The sequence below is a fragment of the Ascaphus truei genome (assembly GCF_040206685.1).
Source record: "Ascaphus truei isolate aAscTru1 chromosome 3 unlocalized genomic scaffold, aAscTru1.hap1 SUPER_3_unloc_6, whole genome shotgun sequence".
Classification (NCBI taxonomy): Eukaryota; Metazoa; Chordata; class Amphibia; order Anura; family Ascaphidae; genus Ascaphus; species Ascaphus truei.
Genome location: NW_027453829.1, coordinates 84,995 through 101,250, shown reverse-complemented (window position 1 = coordinate 101,250; position 16,256 = coordinate 84,995). Strand labels below are relative to the sequence as shown.

Genomic DNA, 16,256 nt, shown 5'->3' with positions numbered 1-16,256 from the left:
AAGACAGAGTTGTAGTTCCTGACCAGGTTGTCGGGGTCTGTAGCAGAGCTGAGAGAGGAGAGGGAGGAGCGTAAAGTGGACTGAAAGTCAGGTAAGTGAATAGAGCGCAGGTTTCTGCAGAACCGGGGTGTAGATGGAGGTGGAGAAGGGGAGAAGCGAGATAGAGAGAATGAGATGAGATGATGGTCAGAGAGAGGAAAAGGGGAAATGGAGAAATCGGAGATAGAGAAGTTCTTAGTGAAAACCAGGTCTAAGTAGTGGCCATCCTTGTGGGTGCTGGCTGCAGTCTCTGTGCCCCAGGTATATCATACACAGGTGTATATGCTGTGTGTGCCCTCTCTGTGCCCCGGTATATCACACACAGGTGTATATGCAGTGTGTGCCCTCTCTGTGCCCCCGGTATATCACACACAGGTGTATATGCAGTGTGTGCCCTCTCTGTGCCCCTGGTATATCACACACAGGTGTATATGCAGTGTGTACCCTCTCTGTGCCCCCGGTATATCACACACTGAGAGGGCACGCAGCATATACACCTGTGTGTGATATACCGGGGGCACAGAGAGGGCACACACTGCATATACACCTGTGTGGGATATACCGGGGCACAGAGAGGGCACGCACTGCATATACACCTGTGTGGGATATACCGGGGCACAGAGAGGGCACGCACTGCATATACACCTGTGTGGGATATACCGGGGCACAGAGAGGGCACGCACTGCATATACACCTGTGTGTGATATACCAGGGGCACAGAGAGGGCACACACTGCATATACACCTGTGTGTGATATACCGGGGCACAGAGAGGGCACACCCTGCATATACACCTGTGTGTGATATACCGGGGGCACAGAGAGGGCACACACTGCATATACACCTGTGTGTGATATACCGGGGCACAGAAAGGGCACACACTGCATATACACCTGTGTGTGATATACCAGGGCACAGAGAGGGTACACTGCATATACACCTGTGCGTGATATACCGGGGGCACAGAGAGGGCACACACTGCATATACACCTGTGTGCGATATACCGGGGCACTGAGAGGGCACGCAGCATATACACCTGTGTGTGATATACCGGGGGCACAGAGAGGGTACACACTGCATATACACCTGTGTGTGATATACCGGGGCACCGAGGGGGTACACACTGCATATACACCTGTGTGTGATATACCGGGGGCACAGAGAGGGCACACAGCATATACACCTGGGTGTGATATACCGGGGCGCAGAGAGGGTACACACTGCATATACACCTGTGTGTGATATACCGGGGGCACAGAGAGGGCACACAGCATATACACCTGTGTGTGATATACCGGGGGCACAGAGAGGGCACACTGCATATACACCTGTGTGTGATATACCGGGGCACAGAGAGGGCACACACTGCATATATACCTGTGTGCGATATACCGGGGGCACAGAGAGGGCACGCAGCATATACACCTGTGTGTGATATACTGGGGCACAGAGAGGGCACACACTGCATATACACCTGTGTGTGATATACCGGGGCACACACTGCATATACACCTGTGTGTGTGATATACCGGGGCACAGAGAGGGCACGCAGCATATACACCTGTGTGTGTGATATACCGGGGGCACAGAGAGTTCACACACTGCATATACACCTGTGTGTGATATACCGGGGCACAGAGAGGGCACACAGCATATACACCTGTGTGGGATATACCGGGGGAACAGAGAGGGTACACACTGCATATACACCTGTGTGTGTGATATACCAGGAGTACAGAGAGGTACATACTGCATATACACCTGTGTGTGTGATACCGGGGGCACAGACAGGGCACACACTGCATATACACCTGTGTGTGATATACCGGGGCACAGAGAGGGCACACACTGCATATACACCTGTGTGTGATATACCGGGGCACAGAGAGGGCACACACTGCATATACACCTGTGTGTGATATACCAGGGCACAGAGAGGGTACACTGCATATACACCTGTGCGTGATATACCGGGGGCACAGAGAGGGCACACACTGCATATATACCTGTGTGTGATATACCAGGGCACAGAGAGGCCACACACTGCATATACACCTGTGTGTGATATACCGGGGGCACAGAGAGGGCACACAGCATATACACCTGGGTGTGATATACCGGGGCACAGAGAGGGCACACACTGCATATACACCTGTGTGTGATATACCGGGGGCACAGAGAGGGCACACAGCATATACACCTGGGTGTGATATACCGGGGCACAGAGAGGGCACACACTGCATATACACCTGTGTGTGATATACCGGGAGCACAAAGAGGGCACGCAGCACATACACCTGTGTGATATACCGGGGCACAGAGAGGGTACACACTGCATATACACCTGTGTGTGATATACCGGGGGCACAGAGAGGGCACACACTGCATATACACCTGTGTGTGATATACCGGGGGAACAGAGAGGGTACACACTGCATATACACCTGTGTGTGTGATATACCGGGGGCACAGAGGGGGCACACTGCATATACATCTGTGTGTGATATACCAGGGGCACAGAGAGGGTACACACTGCATATATTCCTGTGTGTGATATACCGGGGCACAGAGAGGGTACACACTGCATATACACCTGTGTGTGATATACCGGGGCACAGAGAGGGCACACACTGCATATACACCTGTGTGTGATATACCGGGGCACAGAGAGGGCACACACTGCATATACACCTGTGTGTGATATACCGGGGCACAGAGAGGGTACACACTGCATATACACCTGTGTGTGATATACCGGGGCACAGAGAGGGCACACCCTGCATATACACCTGTGTGTGATATACCGGGGCACAGAGAGGGCACACACTGCATATACACCTGTGTGTGATATACCGGGGCACAGAGAGGGCACACACTGCATATACACCTGTGTGTGATATACCGGGGCACAGAGAGGGTACACACTGCATATACACCTGTGTGTGATATACCGGGGCACAGAGAGGGCACACACTGCATATACACTTGTGTGTGATATACCGGGGCACAGAGAGGGCACACACTGCATATACACCTGTGTGTGATATACCGGGGCACAGAGAGGGCACACCCTGCATATACACCTGTGTGTGATTTACCGGGGGCACAGAGAGGGCACACACTGCATATACACCTGTGTGTGATATACCGGGGCACAGAGAGGGCACACACTGCATATACACCTGTGTGTGATATACCGGGGCACAGAGAGGGCACGCAGCATATACACCTCTGTGTGATATACCAGGAGCACAGAGAGGTACACACTGCATATACACGTGTGTGATATATCGGGGCACAAAGAGGGCACGCAGCATATACACCTTATAGTAGGATTATAGTAGGAGCAAGAGGTTTTAGGAGATGGGAGGGAATGGGGTCAAGAGGGCAAGTGGTAGAGGGAGAAGTGACGATCAACAGCGACACATCCTCCTCTGAGACAGTGGAAAAAGAGTCAAGGAAGGCAGGAGGAGAGTTAGGAAGAGGTGTAGGATGGGAAGAAGAAACAGGGGTTGTTCTGACGTATGGATTCCACCTTTTCCTTAAAATAGTCAGCAAAGTCCTGAGCAGAGATGGAGGAAGGAGAGGCAGCTGAGGGTGGTTTGAGTAGAGTATCAAAGACAGAGAACAGTCGGCGTGGGTTAGACTTGTGCATGTTGATTAGTGACGAAAGTAGGCTTGTTTAGCTTGCGAGAGGGCAGAGTTGAAATAGGATAGCATAAATTTGTAGTGAAGGAAGTCTGCGAGAGTGTGAGACTTCCTCCAGAGGCGTTCAGAGGAACGAGTGGAGGAATGCAGCATGCGCGTGTGGGAATTTAGCCAGGGTCTAGGGTTAGAAGGGCGAGTGCGGCAGAGAGAAAGTGGGGCATGTAGATCAAGAGAGGAGGACAAGACAGAGTTGTAGTTCCTGACCAGGTTGTCGGGGTCTGTAGCAGAGCTGAGAGAGGAGAGGGAGGAGCGTAAAGTGGACTGAAAGTCAGGTAAGTGAATAGAGCGCAGGTTTCTGCAGAACCGGGGTGTAGATGGAGGTAGAGAAGGGGAGAAGCGAGATAGAGAGAATGAGATGAGATGATGGTCAGAGAGAGGAAAAGGGGAAATGGAGAAATCGGAGATAGAGAAGTTCTTAGTGAAAACCAGGTCTAAGTAGTGGCCATCCTTGTGGGTGCTGGCTGCAGTCTCTGTGCCCCAGGTATATCATACACAGGTGTATATGCTGTGTGTGCCCTCTCTGTGCCCCGGTATATCACACACAGGTGTATATGCAGTGTGTGCCCTCTCTGTGCCCCCGGTATATCACACACAGGTGTATATGCAGTGTGTGCCCTCTCTGTGCCCCTGGTATATCACACACAGGTGTATATGCAGTGTGTACCCTCTCTGTGCCCCCGGTATATCACACACTGAGGGGGCACGCAGCATATACACCTGTGTGTGATATACCGGGGGCACAGAGAGGGCACACACTGCATATACACCTGTGTGGGATATACCGGGGCACAGAGGGGGCACACACTGCATATACACCTGTGTGTGATATACCGGGGCACAGAGAGGGCACACACTGCATATACACCTGTGTGTGATATACCGGGGCACAGAGAGGGCACACACTGCATATACACCTGTGTGTGATATACCGGGGCACAGAGAGGGTACACACTGCATATACACCTGTGTGTGATATACCGGGGCACAGAGAGGGCACACACTGCATATACACTTGTGTGTGATATACCGGGGCACAGAGAGGGCACACACTGCATATACACCTGTGTGTGATATACCGGGGCACAGAGAGGGCACACCCTGCATATACACCTGTGTGTGATTTACCGGGGGCACAGAGAGGGCACACACTGCATATACACCTGTGTGTGATATACCGGGGCACAGAGAGGGCACACACTGCATATACACCTGTGTGTGATATACCGGGGCACAGAGAGGGCACGCAGCATATACACCTCTGTGTGATATACCAGGAGCACAGAGAGGTACACACTGCATATACACGTGTGTGATATATCGGGGCACAGAGAGGGCACGCAGCATATACACCTTATAGTAGGATTATAGTAGGAGCTAGAGGTTTTAGGAGATGGGAGGGAATGGGGTCAAGAGGGCAAGTGGTAGAGGGAGAAGTGGCGATCAACAGCGACACATCCTCCTCTGAGACAGTGGAAAAAGAGTCAAGGAAGGCAGGAGGAGAGTTAGGAAGAGGTGTATGATGGGAGGAAGAAACAGAGGGGTTGTTCTGACGTATGGATTCCACCTTTTCCTTAAAATAGTCAGCAAAGTCCTGAGCGGAGATGGAGGAAGGAGAGGCAGCTGAGGGTGGTTTGAGTAGAGTATCAAAGACAGAGAACAGTCGGCGTGGGTTAGACTTGTGCATGTTGATTAGTGCAGAAAAGTAGGCTTGTTTAGCTTGCGAGAGGGCAGAGTTGAAACAGGATAGCATAAATTTGTAGTGAAGGAAGTCTGCGAGAGTGTGAGACTTCCTCCAGAGGCGTTCAGAGGAACGAGTGGAGGAACGCAGCATGCATGTGTGGGAATTTAGCCAGGGTCTAGGGTTAGAAGGGCGAGTGCGGCAGAGAGAAAGTGGGGCATGTAGATCAAGAGAGGAGGACAAGACAGAGTTGTAGTTCCTGACCAGGTTGTCGGGGTCTGTAGCAGAGCTGAGAGAGGAGAGGGAGGAGCGTAAAGTGGACTGAAAGTCAGGTAAGTGAATAGAGCGCAGGTTTCTGCAGAACCGGGGTGTAGATGGAGGTGGAGAAGGGGAGAAGCGAGATAGAGAGAATGAGATGAGATGATGTTCAGAGAGAGGAAAAGGGGAAATGGAGAAATCGGAGATAGAGAAGTTCTTAGTGAAAACCAGGTCTAAGTAGTGGCCATCCTTGTGGGTGCTGGCTGCAGTCCACTGTTGAAGGCCAAAAGAAGAGGTTAGAGAAAGAAAGCGGGAAGCCCAAGGGAGAGAGGGGTCATCAATGTGGCAATTGAAGTCCCCAAGGAGAAGAACAGGGGAGTCTGAGGAGAGGAGGAAAGAGAGCCAGGATTCAAAGTGAGAGAGAAAGGCAGAAGGGGGATGAGTAGAGGTAGGTGGGCGATAGATGACCGCCACATGAACAGGGAGAGGAGAGAAGATCTGGACAGTGTGAGCCTCAAAGGAGGGAAAAGCAAGAGAGGGGGGAATAGGAAGGGTTCGGTAATGGCAGAGAGAGGAGAGCAGGAGCCCCACGCCTCCACCCCTGCCATCAGTGCGCGGAGTGTGGGAGAAGGAAAGGCCACCATAGGAGAGGGCAGCTTCCAGAGCAGAGTCAGACTGAGTGAGCCAGGTCTCAGTTATAGCAAAGAGAAGCAGGGAGTGAGAGAGAAAGAAGTCATGTACAGAGAGGAACTTGTTAGAGAGGGAGCGAGCATTCCAAAGGGCACAGGAGAAAGGGAGAGAGGAGGGAGGGTGGCAGGGGATGGGTATGAGGTTGGAGGGATTGACACCAGAAGGAGTAGAGGTTGCAGTTGGCAGGCGAGGACGAGCGCATATAGGAATAAGACAGGGACCAGGATTGGGAGAGATATCCCCAGAAGCAAGGAGGAGAAGCATGGATAGAAAGAGAATGTGTGAGGATGATTTGTAGGGGTGTGTTTTAGTGCAGGGGATATCGCTGTGTGGTGTGAGAGGACGCAGGTAAGAAAGGAGTTCATGTGAACTGAGAAGTGATGAAGGAAGGAGAGATGGAGATATATGAATGGAGTTAGAGACATACTGAGGCTGGTAAAAAGAAGTGCATAATTTGAGAAGAAGTGAAGTCACAGCAAATATAAATGGTAAAGGCAGCATCACAGCAGTAATGATGCAGTCTGGTATTGATGATATCCTCCTTTCCAGCGTAGTTCAAATGCAGGAATCAGGGCCAGATGAGGTGTCCACTTCTTCCTCACTTCTTCAGAACTTCCTTTTAAACTTCAGTTGTTCAGTAGTCATGCCACTTATAATGGGCCACTAACTTCCTTTTAAACTTCAGTTGTTCAGTAGTCATGCCACTTATAATGGGCCACTAACTTCCTTTTAAACTTCAGTTGTTCAGTAGTCATGCCACTTATAATGGGCCACTTGGATATGGGCTGCAAGCAGACTAGCTGTTCTGACTGGGTTTATATAGGCCTAAAAAGTCACCTGACAGTGTGGTTCTGTCTGCTTAATTAGCACATCTGAGGCACATTCAAACAAATGGTTTTCTACACAGGGTGTTTCCTGCCTAGGTGGCAACACTTAATTTGATTAGGGGTAGACAGAAAACAGCATTCAAATATGGTTTTTACCTAGCATTGGATCACTTGCATATACTATATAATAGTGATGACCAATCTAGTTCTTTGAGCATTTCGCAGTGATGTGTGTTGTAGTTGCATTGGAGAACAAAACGACAAATTGAATTGTAGAGGGTGTCAAGTTTGCTAAGGTGGGTTTGAGGTGCCGAGCCATATACTATGTCTCCATAGTCAATAATTGGCATTAGCATCTGCTGTGCGATACGCTTTCTGACCAGGAGACTTAGGGAGGATTTGTTCCTGTAAAAAAGGGCACACACTGCATATACACCTGTGTGTGATATACCGGGGGAACAGAGAGGGTACACACTGCATATACACCTGTGTGTGTGATACCGGGGGCACAGAGGGGGCACACTGCATATACATCTGTGTGTGATATACCAGGGGCACAGAGAGGGTACACACTGCATATATTCCTGTGTGTGATATACCGGGGCACAGAGAGGGTACACACTGCATATACACCTGTGTGTGATATACCGGGGCACAGAGAGGGCACACACTGCATATACACCTGTGTGTGATATACCGGGGCACAGAGAGGGCACACACTGCATATACACCTGTGTGTGATATACCGGGGCACAGAGAGGGTACACACTGCATATACACCTGTGTGTGATATACCGGGGCACAGAGAGGGCACACACTGCATATACACTTGTGTGTGATATACCGGGGCACAGAGAGGGCACACACTGCATATACACCTGTGTGTGATATACCGGGGCACAGAGAGGGCACACCCTGCATATACACCTGTGTGTGATTTACCGGGGGCACAGAGAGGGCACACACTGCATATACACCTGTGTGTGATATACCGGGGCACAGAGAGGGCACACACTGCATATACACCTGTGTGTGATATACCGGGGCACAGAGAGGGCACGCAGCATATACACCTCTGTGTGATATACCAGGAGCACAGAGAGGTACACACTGCATATACACGTGTGTGATATATCGGGGCACAGAGAGGGCACGCAGCATATACACCTTATAGTAGGATTATAGTAGGAGCTAGAGGTTTTAGGAGATGGGAGGGAATGGGGTCAAGAGGGCAAGTGGTAGAGGGAGAAGTGGCGATCAACAGCGACACATCCTCCTCTGAGACAGTGGAAAAAGAGTCAAGGAAGGCAGGAGGAGAGTTAGGAAGAGGTGTATGATGGGAGGAAGAAACAGAGGGGTTGTTCTGACGTATGGATTCCACCTTTTCCTTAAAATAGTCAGCAAAGTCCTGAGCGGAGATGGAGGAAGGAGAGGCAGCTGAGGGTGGTTTGAGTAGAGTATCAAAGACAGAGAACAGTCGGCGTGGGTTAGACTTGTGCATGTTGATTAGTGCAGAAAAGTAGGCTTGTTTAGCTTGCGAGAGGGCAGAGTTGAAACAGGATAGCATAAATTTGTAGTGAAGGAAGTCTGCGAGAGTGTGAGACTTCCTCCAGAGGCGTTCAGAGGAACGAGTGGAGGAACGCAGCATGCATGTGTGGGAATTTAGCCAGGGTCTAGGGTTAGAAGGGCGAGTGCGGCAGAGAGAAAGTGGGGCATGTAGATCAAGAGAGGAGGACAAGACAGAGTTGTAGTTCCTGACCAGGTTGTCGGGGTCTGTAGCAGAGCTGAGAGAGGAGAGGGAGGAGCGTAAAGTGGACTGAAAGTCAGGTAAGTGAATAGAGCGCAGGTTTCTGCAGAACCGGGGTGTAGATGGAGGTGGAGAAGGGGAGAAGCGAGATAGAGAGAATGAGATGAGATGATGTTCAGAGAGAGGAAAAGGGGAAATGGAGAAATCGGAGATAGAGAAGTTCTTAGTGAAAACCAGGTCTAAGTAGTGGCCATCCTTGTGGGTGCTGGCTGCAGTCCACTGTTGAAGGCCAAAAGAAGAGGTTAGAGAAAGAAAGCGGGAAGCCCAAGGGAGAGAGGGGTCATCAATGTGGCAATTGAAGTCCCCAAGGAGAAGAACAGGGGAGTCTGAGGAGAGGAGGAAAGAGAGCCAGGATTCAAAGTGAGAGAGAAAGGCAGAAGGGGGATGAGTAGAGGTAGGTGGGCGATAGATGACCGCCACATGAACAGGGAGAGGAGAGAAGATCTGGACAGTGTGAGCCTCAAAGGAGGGAAAAGCAAGAGAGGGGGGAATAGGAAGGGTTCGGTAATGGCAGAGAGAGGAGAGCAGGAGCCCCACGCCTCCACCCCTGCCATCAGTGCGCGGAGTGTGGGAGAAGGAAAGGCCACCATAGGAGAGGGCAGCTTCCAGAGCAGAGTCAGACTGAGTGAGCCAGGTCTCAGTTATAGCAAAGAGAAGCAGGGAGTGAGAGAGAAAGAAGTCATGTACAGAGAGGAACTTGTTAGAGAGGGAGCGAGCATTCCAAAGGGCACAGGAGAAAGGGAGAGAGGAGGGAGGGTGGCAGGGGATGGGTATGAGGTTGGAGGGATTGACACCAGAAGGAGTAGAGGTTGCAGTTGGCAGGCGAGGACGAGCGCATATAGGAATAAGACAGGGACCAGGATTGGGAGAGATATCCCCAGAAGCAAGGAGGAGAAGCATGGATAGAAAGAGAATGTGTGAGGATGATTTGTAGGGGTGTGTTTTAGTGCAGGGGATATCGCTGTGTGGTGTGAGAGGACGCAGGTAAGAAAGGAGTTCATGTGAACTGAGAAGTGATGAAGGAAGGAGAGATGGAGATATATGAATGGAGTTAGAGACATACTGAGGCTGGTAAAAAGAAGTGCATAATTTGAGAAGAAGTGAAGTCACAGCAAATATAAATGGTAAAGGCAGCATCACAGCAGTAATGATGCAGTCTGGTATTGATGATATCCTCCTTTCCAGCGTAGTTCAAATGCAGGAATCAGGGCCAGATGAGGTGTCCACTTCTTCCTCACTTCTTCAGAACTTCCTTTTAAACTTCAGTTGTTCAGTAGTCATGCCACTTATAATGGGCCACTAACTTCCTTTTAAACTTCAGTTGTTCAGTAGTCATGCCACTTATAATGGGCCACTAACTTCCTTTTAAACTTCAGTTGTTCAGTAGTCATGCCACTTATAATGGGCCACTTGGATATGGGCTGCAAGCAGACTAGCTGTTCTGACTGGGTTTATATAGGCCTAAAAAGTCACCTGACAGTGTGGTTCTGTCTGCTTAATTAGCACATCTGAGGCACATTCAAACAAATGGTTTTCTACACAGGGTGTTTCCTGCCTAGGTGGCAACACTTAATTTGATTAGGGGTAGACAGAAAACAGCATTCAAATATGGTTTTTACCTAGCATTGGATCACTTGCATATACTATATAATAGTGATGACCAATCTAGTTCTTTGAGCATTTCGCAGTGATGTGTGTTGTAGTTGCATTGGAGAACAAAACGACAAATTGAATTGTAGAGGGTGTCAAGTTTGCTAAGGTGGGTTTGAGGTGCCGAGCCATATACTATGTCTCCATAGTCAATAATTGGCATTAGCATCTGCTGTGCGATACGCTTTCTGACCAGGAGACTTAGGGAGGATTTGTTCCTGTAAAGTACCCCTAGTTTGGCATCATTTCCAAATGATTGGCTTACCAGGAGTTAGTACAATTAGTTAATTTAAATACCCTGTCAGACCGGGTCAGGTCAAAAAAATGACATAAGAATCACTTTGGTAATAATCCCTCAATCAGCAGACAGACTCCACTATACCTTAGGAGATAAATATGGACCACGGGGTCCCGACGAGTAGACTCCTCCCCCTGAAGAAGCGCGTGAATCACGCGAAACATATGTTGGGCTGAGTAGCACGTCGCGGAGGTGACGTCACGCAGGAGCGGCGGTCCATGCGGTCAATGCGGATCTCTACTACACGGCTTGTATCGCACACCTTTACCATTTGGGTTCGCGTAACCATCACACACACGGTAGCTATTGCATGATATCTATCCTTGATGAGCAACGGGCTGTGTTTGTGCGTATATGTATCTGAGACAGAGGATACAGTGTGTCTGCAACTCTGAAACAGGTGATTACATTAAGATACTATGTGGCAAGACTACACTGACTGTCTAGAATACCATGCGAGGGGAACCTCACCCCGCCTGGGGATACTGGCTTTGTATTTTCTGTATTTGAGGTTCTGGTATACTAATCCCAGAATAACAACTAGGTTGCGACCGACAGTGAATATACTATTAACTGTTGCTTGGTCCTAATATATAAGTGATTGTCCAGCATAGGTACCTGTTGTACACAGGGATATATACCCATTCCCATAGTGAAAACATAAGGTTTAAACAAGCTCTGACTTGGACACCCCGCCGGGTACTGAAATGCTGGATACACAGAGATAATACAGACAGTCTTGGGTGATCTGCATTCAATGTAATATATACTCCCACTGTCAAGGACAGTGGTAATGACGTGACCTGAGGGTCGCAGGAGAAAAGAGACATATTTGGCGACAAATTCTATTATAGCCAATCCGATAACCCTACTCTCTATTCTCCCTACCTCCTCCGGGGGGAATTTTAACCCTTTTTTAACTGATAGTGTGTAATTATGTAATAAAACTTTTTTTATTTGTTGTCGCTCTTACTGTCCCTGACTTGGATCTGGCTGATGGACCACAGGAGAATTTAGCTTGTGATTTATGGTTCTGAGTGCAATCAGTGGGGGGCTTTGAACCCGTTTCTTTGGGTTCTCTCTGTAAAATAATACTATGTTTACCTCCCTGGCTCCAACCAATTATACTTTTGAACATTAATATATACGTGAGCAGTCTTACTCATCCATTATTTATACCAGTAAGAAAATGTTGCAATGGGAATTAAGATTAATCCCAAGAGGTTCTTTAAATATATTATTACCAAAACCAATAAATGATGTGAATCCTCGATGGAGAGGGACTTAGGACTTGTTGGAGACATCAGGTCCAGATATGGGGTCAGGCAGTAGCAGCAATGGCGACCAGGAATTGGTCACGCGTTATAAAATGCAGTGTTGGTTGGAGAGAAGACGGTGTCATTGTCCCATTCTCTCCCTCTCCCCAGGCGGCAGAAGCGGACAACTGGACACCCCGTGATCCGCCTGCAGGACCTGCCCCCCGGCTCTTCCCTTTCCCCGGCACCGTGCTGCGCTCTCCACCCCTCAGAGGGGCTGTGCCTGTTCTGCGAGCCCTGCGCCCTCCCCTCTTGCCGGGACTGTGCCCTCACCAAGCACCATGGACACACACTCCACCCTGCACCCGAGGCTGCTGGGAGGGACCGGGAGCGACTGCGCTGGGCCCTGGGGGAGGCCAAGCCCTGGCTCGGGCTCCTGGACACGACGCTGCAGGGCGTGCGCGGTGCCGGGGAGGCCCTGAGGCGGAGAGCTGAGGCCCTGCGAGGGGAGGTTGAGACGTTCACAGAGGGTTATGTGCGAGCGGTGCGGGAGCACAGGACCCGGCTCCTGAGGGACCTGGACGAGGAGGTGAAACGGAGGGAGCGGGCCCTAAGCCTGCGGGGGGCCCGGCTGCAGCAGAGGCTTTCAGACCTGCATACTGCCACAGGCTTCACGGAGGGCCTACTAGGCCGCGGGACGGACCTGCACCTGCTGAGGGCACAGGGCTTAGCGCTGAGCCGCCTCAGGGAGCTGAGCTTGGGGGATCCTGGGACAGCGGAGCTGGAGGAGGCCACGGAAATCCAATTCAAGCCACGGGAGGAAGTCGGGCTGTGCCGAGGATATCAGATGTACGGGGCAGTGAGAGTAGGGGGCGCCGAGCCGGAGTGGAGCGAGGTCCGAGTGCAAGGTGAGAGAGCCATGTGGTGAGAGAGCCGTGCGGTGAGAGAGCCGTGCGGTGAGAGAGCCGTGCGGTGAGAGAGCCATGTATATAATATAACGATATACTGTATATTTCAGAACGTTTGTCTGTGTGTCTCATCATGATGTCATAGTGGCAAAAAAATACGAACCCAACGTGTTTCTCTTCGGAGCAGGGGCAGGAGCACGGGCAGGGGCAGGAGCACGGGCAGGGGCAGGGGCAGGACGCCTTTTCCTAAATTTCACTTTCATGTCTGAAGCGCTTCTCCCCTTTATGTGTTATTTGTATTATTTGTTATTTATATTATTATGTCCCGTGTATTACTGCGGTGACGCGCTATGTAATTAATGGCGCTATATAAATACAGATATACATACATACATGCGCATTGATTTGTGTGTAGTACACATGTGCTGTGATGCGCGTGATACATGTATGTTGACGTACTTCCCCCCCCCCCAGGTCTCCGGTGTGTGCAGCAGGGACAGCCGTGCAGCTTCATGCTGACCTGTAAGGATTCGGCTGGGGAACCTCTGGGACACGGAGGGGAGCGGCCCAGAGTCACCATCACATACAAGGAGTCGGAGAGGTAACAGGAGCCGAGGGGGCTCGCTCACTTATTCTCACCTCTGTGTCCAGACCCCAAGCGAGAGGAAGGATGTATTTTACAGTGGAAACTGTGAGTGTGGGAGGCGGAGTGTGGGAGAGGGAGTGTGAGTGTGGGAGGGAGTGTGTGGGATAGAGTGGGAGTGTGGGAGGGAGTGTGAGTGTGTGAGGGGGAGCATGTGAGAGGGAGTGTGAGTGGGAGGGAGTGTGTGAGAGGGAGTGGGAGTGTGGGAGTGTGTGAGAGGGAGTGTGAGTGTGGGAGGGAGTGTATGAGAGGGAGTGTAAGTGTGGGAGGGAGCGTGTGTGTGTGAGTATGTCAGAGAGGGGAGTGTGAGCCTGAGAGGGAGTGTGTGTGTGAGAGAGGGAGTGGGAGTGTTGAAAGGAGCGTGTGTATGAGCATGTCATGAGAGGGTGTGCAAGAGTGGGAGGGAGCTTGTGAGGGGGAATGTGAGTGTGGGAAGGAGTGCGTATGTCTGTGTAAGGGGGTATCTGTGCTGTTCTCTCTGTGTGTGTAACATGCTGTCGTGTGTGTCTGTGTGTCTGTGTGTGTGTGTGTGTGTGTGTGTGTGTGTGTGTGTGTGTGTGTGTGTGTGTGTGTGTGTGTGTGACATGCTGTCCTGTGTGTGTGTGTGTGTGTGTGTGTGTGTGTGTGTGTGTGTGTGTGTGTGTGTGTGTGTGTGTGTGTGTGTGTAACATGCTGTCCTCGGTATGTGTGTGTGTGTGTTAACATGCTGTCCTGTGTGTGTGTGTAACATGCTGTTGCGTGTTTGTGTGTGTGTGTGTGTGTGTGTGTGTGTGTGTGTGTGTAACATGCTGTGTGTGTGTGTAACATGCTGTCGTGTGTGTGTGTGTAACATGCTGTCGTGTGTGTGTGTGTGTAACATGCTGTCGTGTGTGTGTGTGTGTGTGACATGCTGTCCTGTGTGTGTGTGTGTGTGTGTGTAACATGCTATCGTGTGTGTGTGTGTGTGTGTGTGTGTGTGTGTGTGTGTGTGTGTGTGTGTGTGTGTGTGTGTGATATGCTGTCCTCTCTGTGTGTGTGTGTGTGTAAGTATCATGCTATCGCCCTGTAGCCCCGGTCTCTTTTCAGCCCGAGACCCCCCTTGTAGCGTGCCGAGCGGTCGCGGGTGCCGCCGGAGGCAGCGACGGACCCACCGGCACGGTGAGAAGGTGGGGGCCGGAGCAGGGAGTTCTCCGAGCGCTCAGAGTCCCGGCGGCGCACCCGGCTAGTGGGGGCCGCCATGACAGGTTGCGCGCGCGTGAGCGTTGGCCGCGTATGCGCAGTAAGGTGCAGGGGTTGCGGCGGCCATCAGGGACTCGTGCATGCGCAGGACAAGTGCGCACGTGGCCCCAATGTAATTGCAGCCTCTGCGGGACTACAGTTCCCAGGAGGCTTAGGGCCAAGCACCCCAGGTGTCCCCAAGTGGCCAATGAGAGGCTAGGATTCCCTAGAGGAGCAATTGATACATTTCGCGGGCTTAGTGCAACGGCAGTTGGAGCTGGGAGCAGGAAGGGGGAGGAAGGGTGTAGGGAGCAAGTGGCTCCTACACCAGGTAAGGTAGTTCCCCAGATCCCAGACAGGCCCCAATCTCCACCAGGGTAGTGGGTAAGTACTGAGGGACGGCCCCTAGGTTAGGGACCCTGCCCTGAGGTGTGGTTGAGTGTGCAGGCTTGTCTGTGTCACGGCTGACAATGCGGTGTGCGCTGACAAGTAGGCACAGTGTGTGAGTGCAGTACGGTTGCTGCCGGTACTAGGTTGAGTTGACAGTTGGGTGAATGAATGACAGTGGGTGTGTGAATGAATGACGTTGGGTGGGTGAATGAGTGGGTGGGTGAATGGATGAATGAGTGGGTGGGTGAATGAATGATAGTGGGTGGGTGGATGGGTGAATGAATGACAGTGGGTTTGAATGAATGACAGTGGGTGGGTGGGTTGAATGAATGAGTGGGTGGGTGAACGAATGACAATTTGAACGAATGACAGTGGGTTGGGTTCAATGAATGACAGTGGGTGGGTGAATGACATTGGGTGGGCGGGTGGGTGTTTTAATGACGATGGGTTGGTGGGAGACAGTGACTGGGTGGGTGGGAGACAGTGACTGAGTGGGTGGGTGGTAGACAGTGACTTAGACAGTGACTTAGCCAGTTGGTGGGTGAGACCAGTGACTGGGTGGGAGACAGTGACTGGGTGGGATACAGTGACTGAGTGGGTGGGTGGTAGACAGTGACTTAGACAGTGACTTAGCCAGTGGGTGGGTGAGACCAGTGACTGGGTGGGAGACAGTGACTGGGTGGGTGGATGGGAGACAGTGACTTGGATGAGAGACAGTGACTGGGTTTTGGAGATAGTGACTGAGTGGGTGGGAGACAGTGACTAGACAGTGACTGGGTTGGTGGGAGACAGTGACTGGGTTGGTGGGAGACAGTGACTGGACAGTGACTGGGTGGGTGGGGGACAGTGACTTGACAGTGACTTGGTGGGTGGGAGACAGTGACTGGGTGGGTGGGAGACAGTGACT

The 16,256-nt window shown here is 51.2% G+C and overlaps 1 protein-coding gene across 1 annotated transcript in view; it reads left to right on the top strand.

The window, feature by feature from the left end:
* Positions 1-16,256, top strand: part of LOC142473345 (E3 ubiquitin-protein ligase TRIM45-like) — a 39,023-nt gene that overhangs the window by 4,232 nt on the left and 18,535 nt on the right. Inside the window, exons 2-3 of the mRNA XM_075580582.1 lie at positions 12,383-13,119; positions 13,594-13,720. Coding sequence (XP_075436697.1) covers positions 12,383-13,119; positions 13,594-13,720 — 864 coding nt within the window. The remainder of the gene's footprint in view (positions 1-12,382; positions 13,120-13,593; positions 13,721-16,256) is intronic.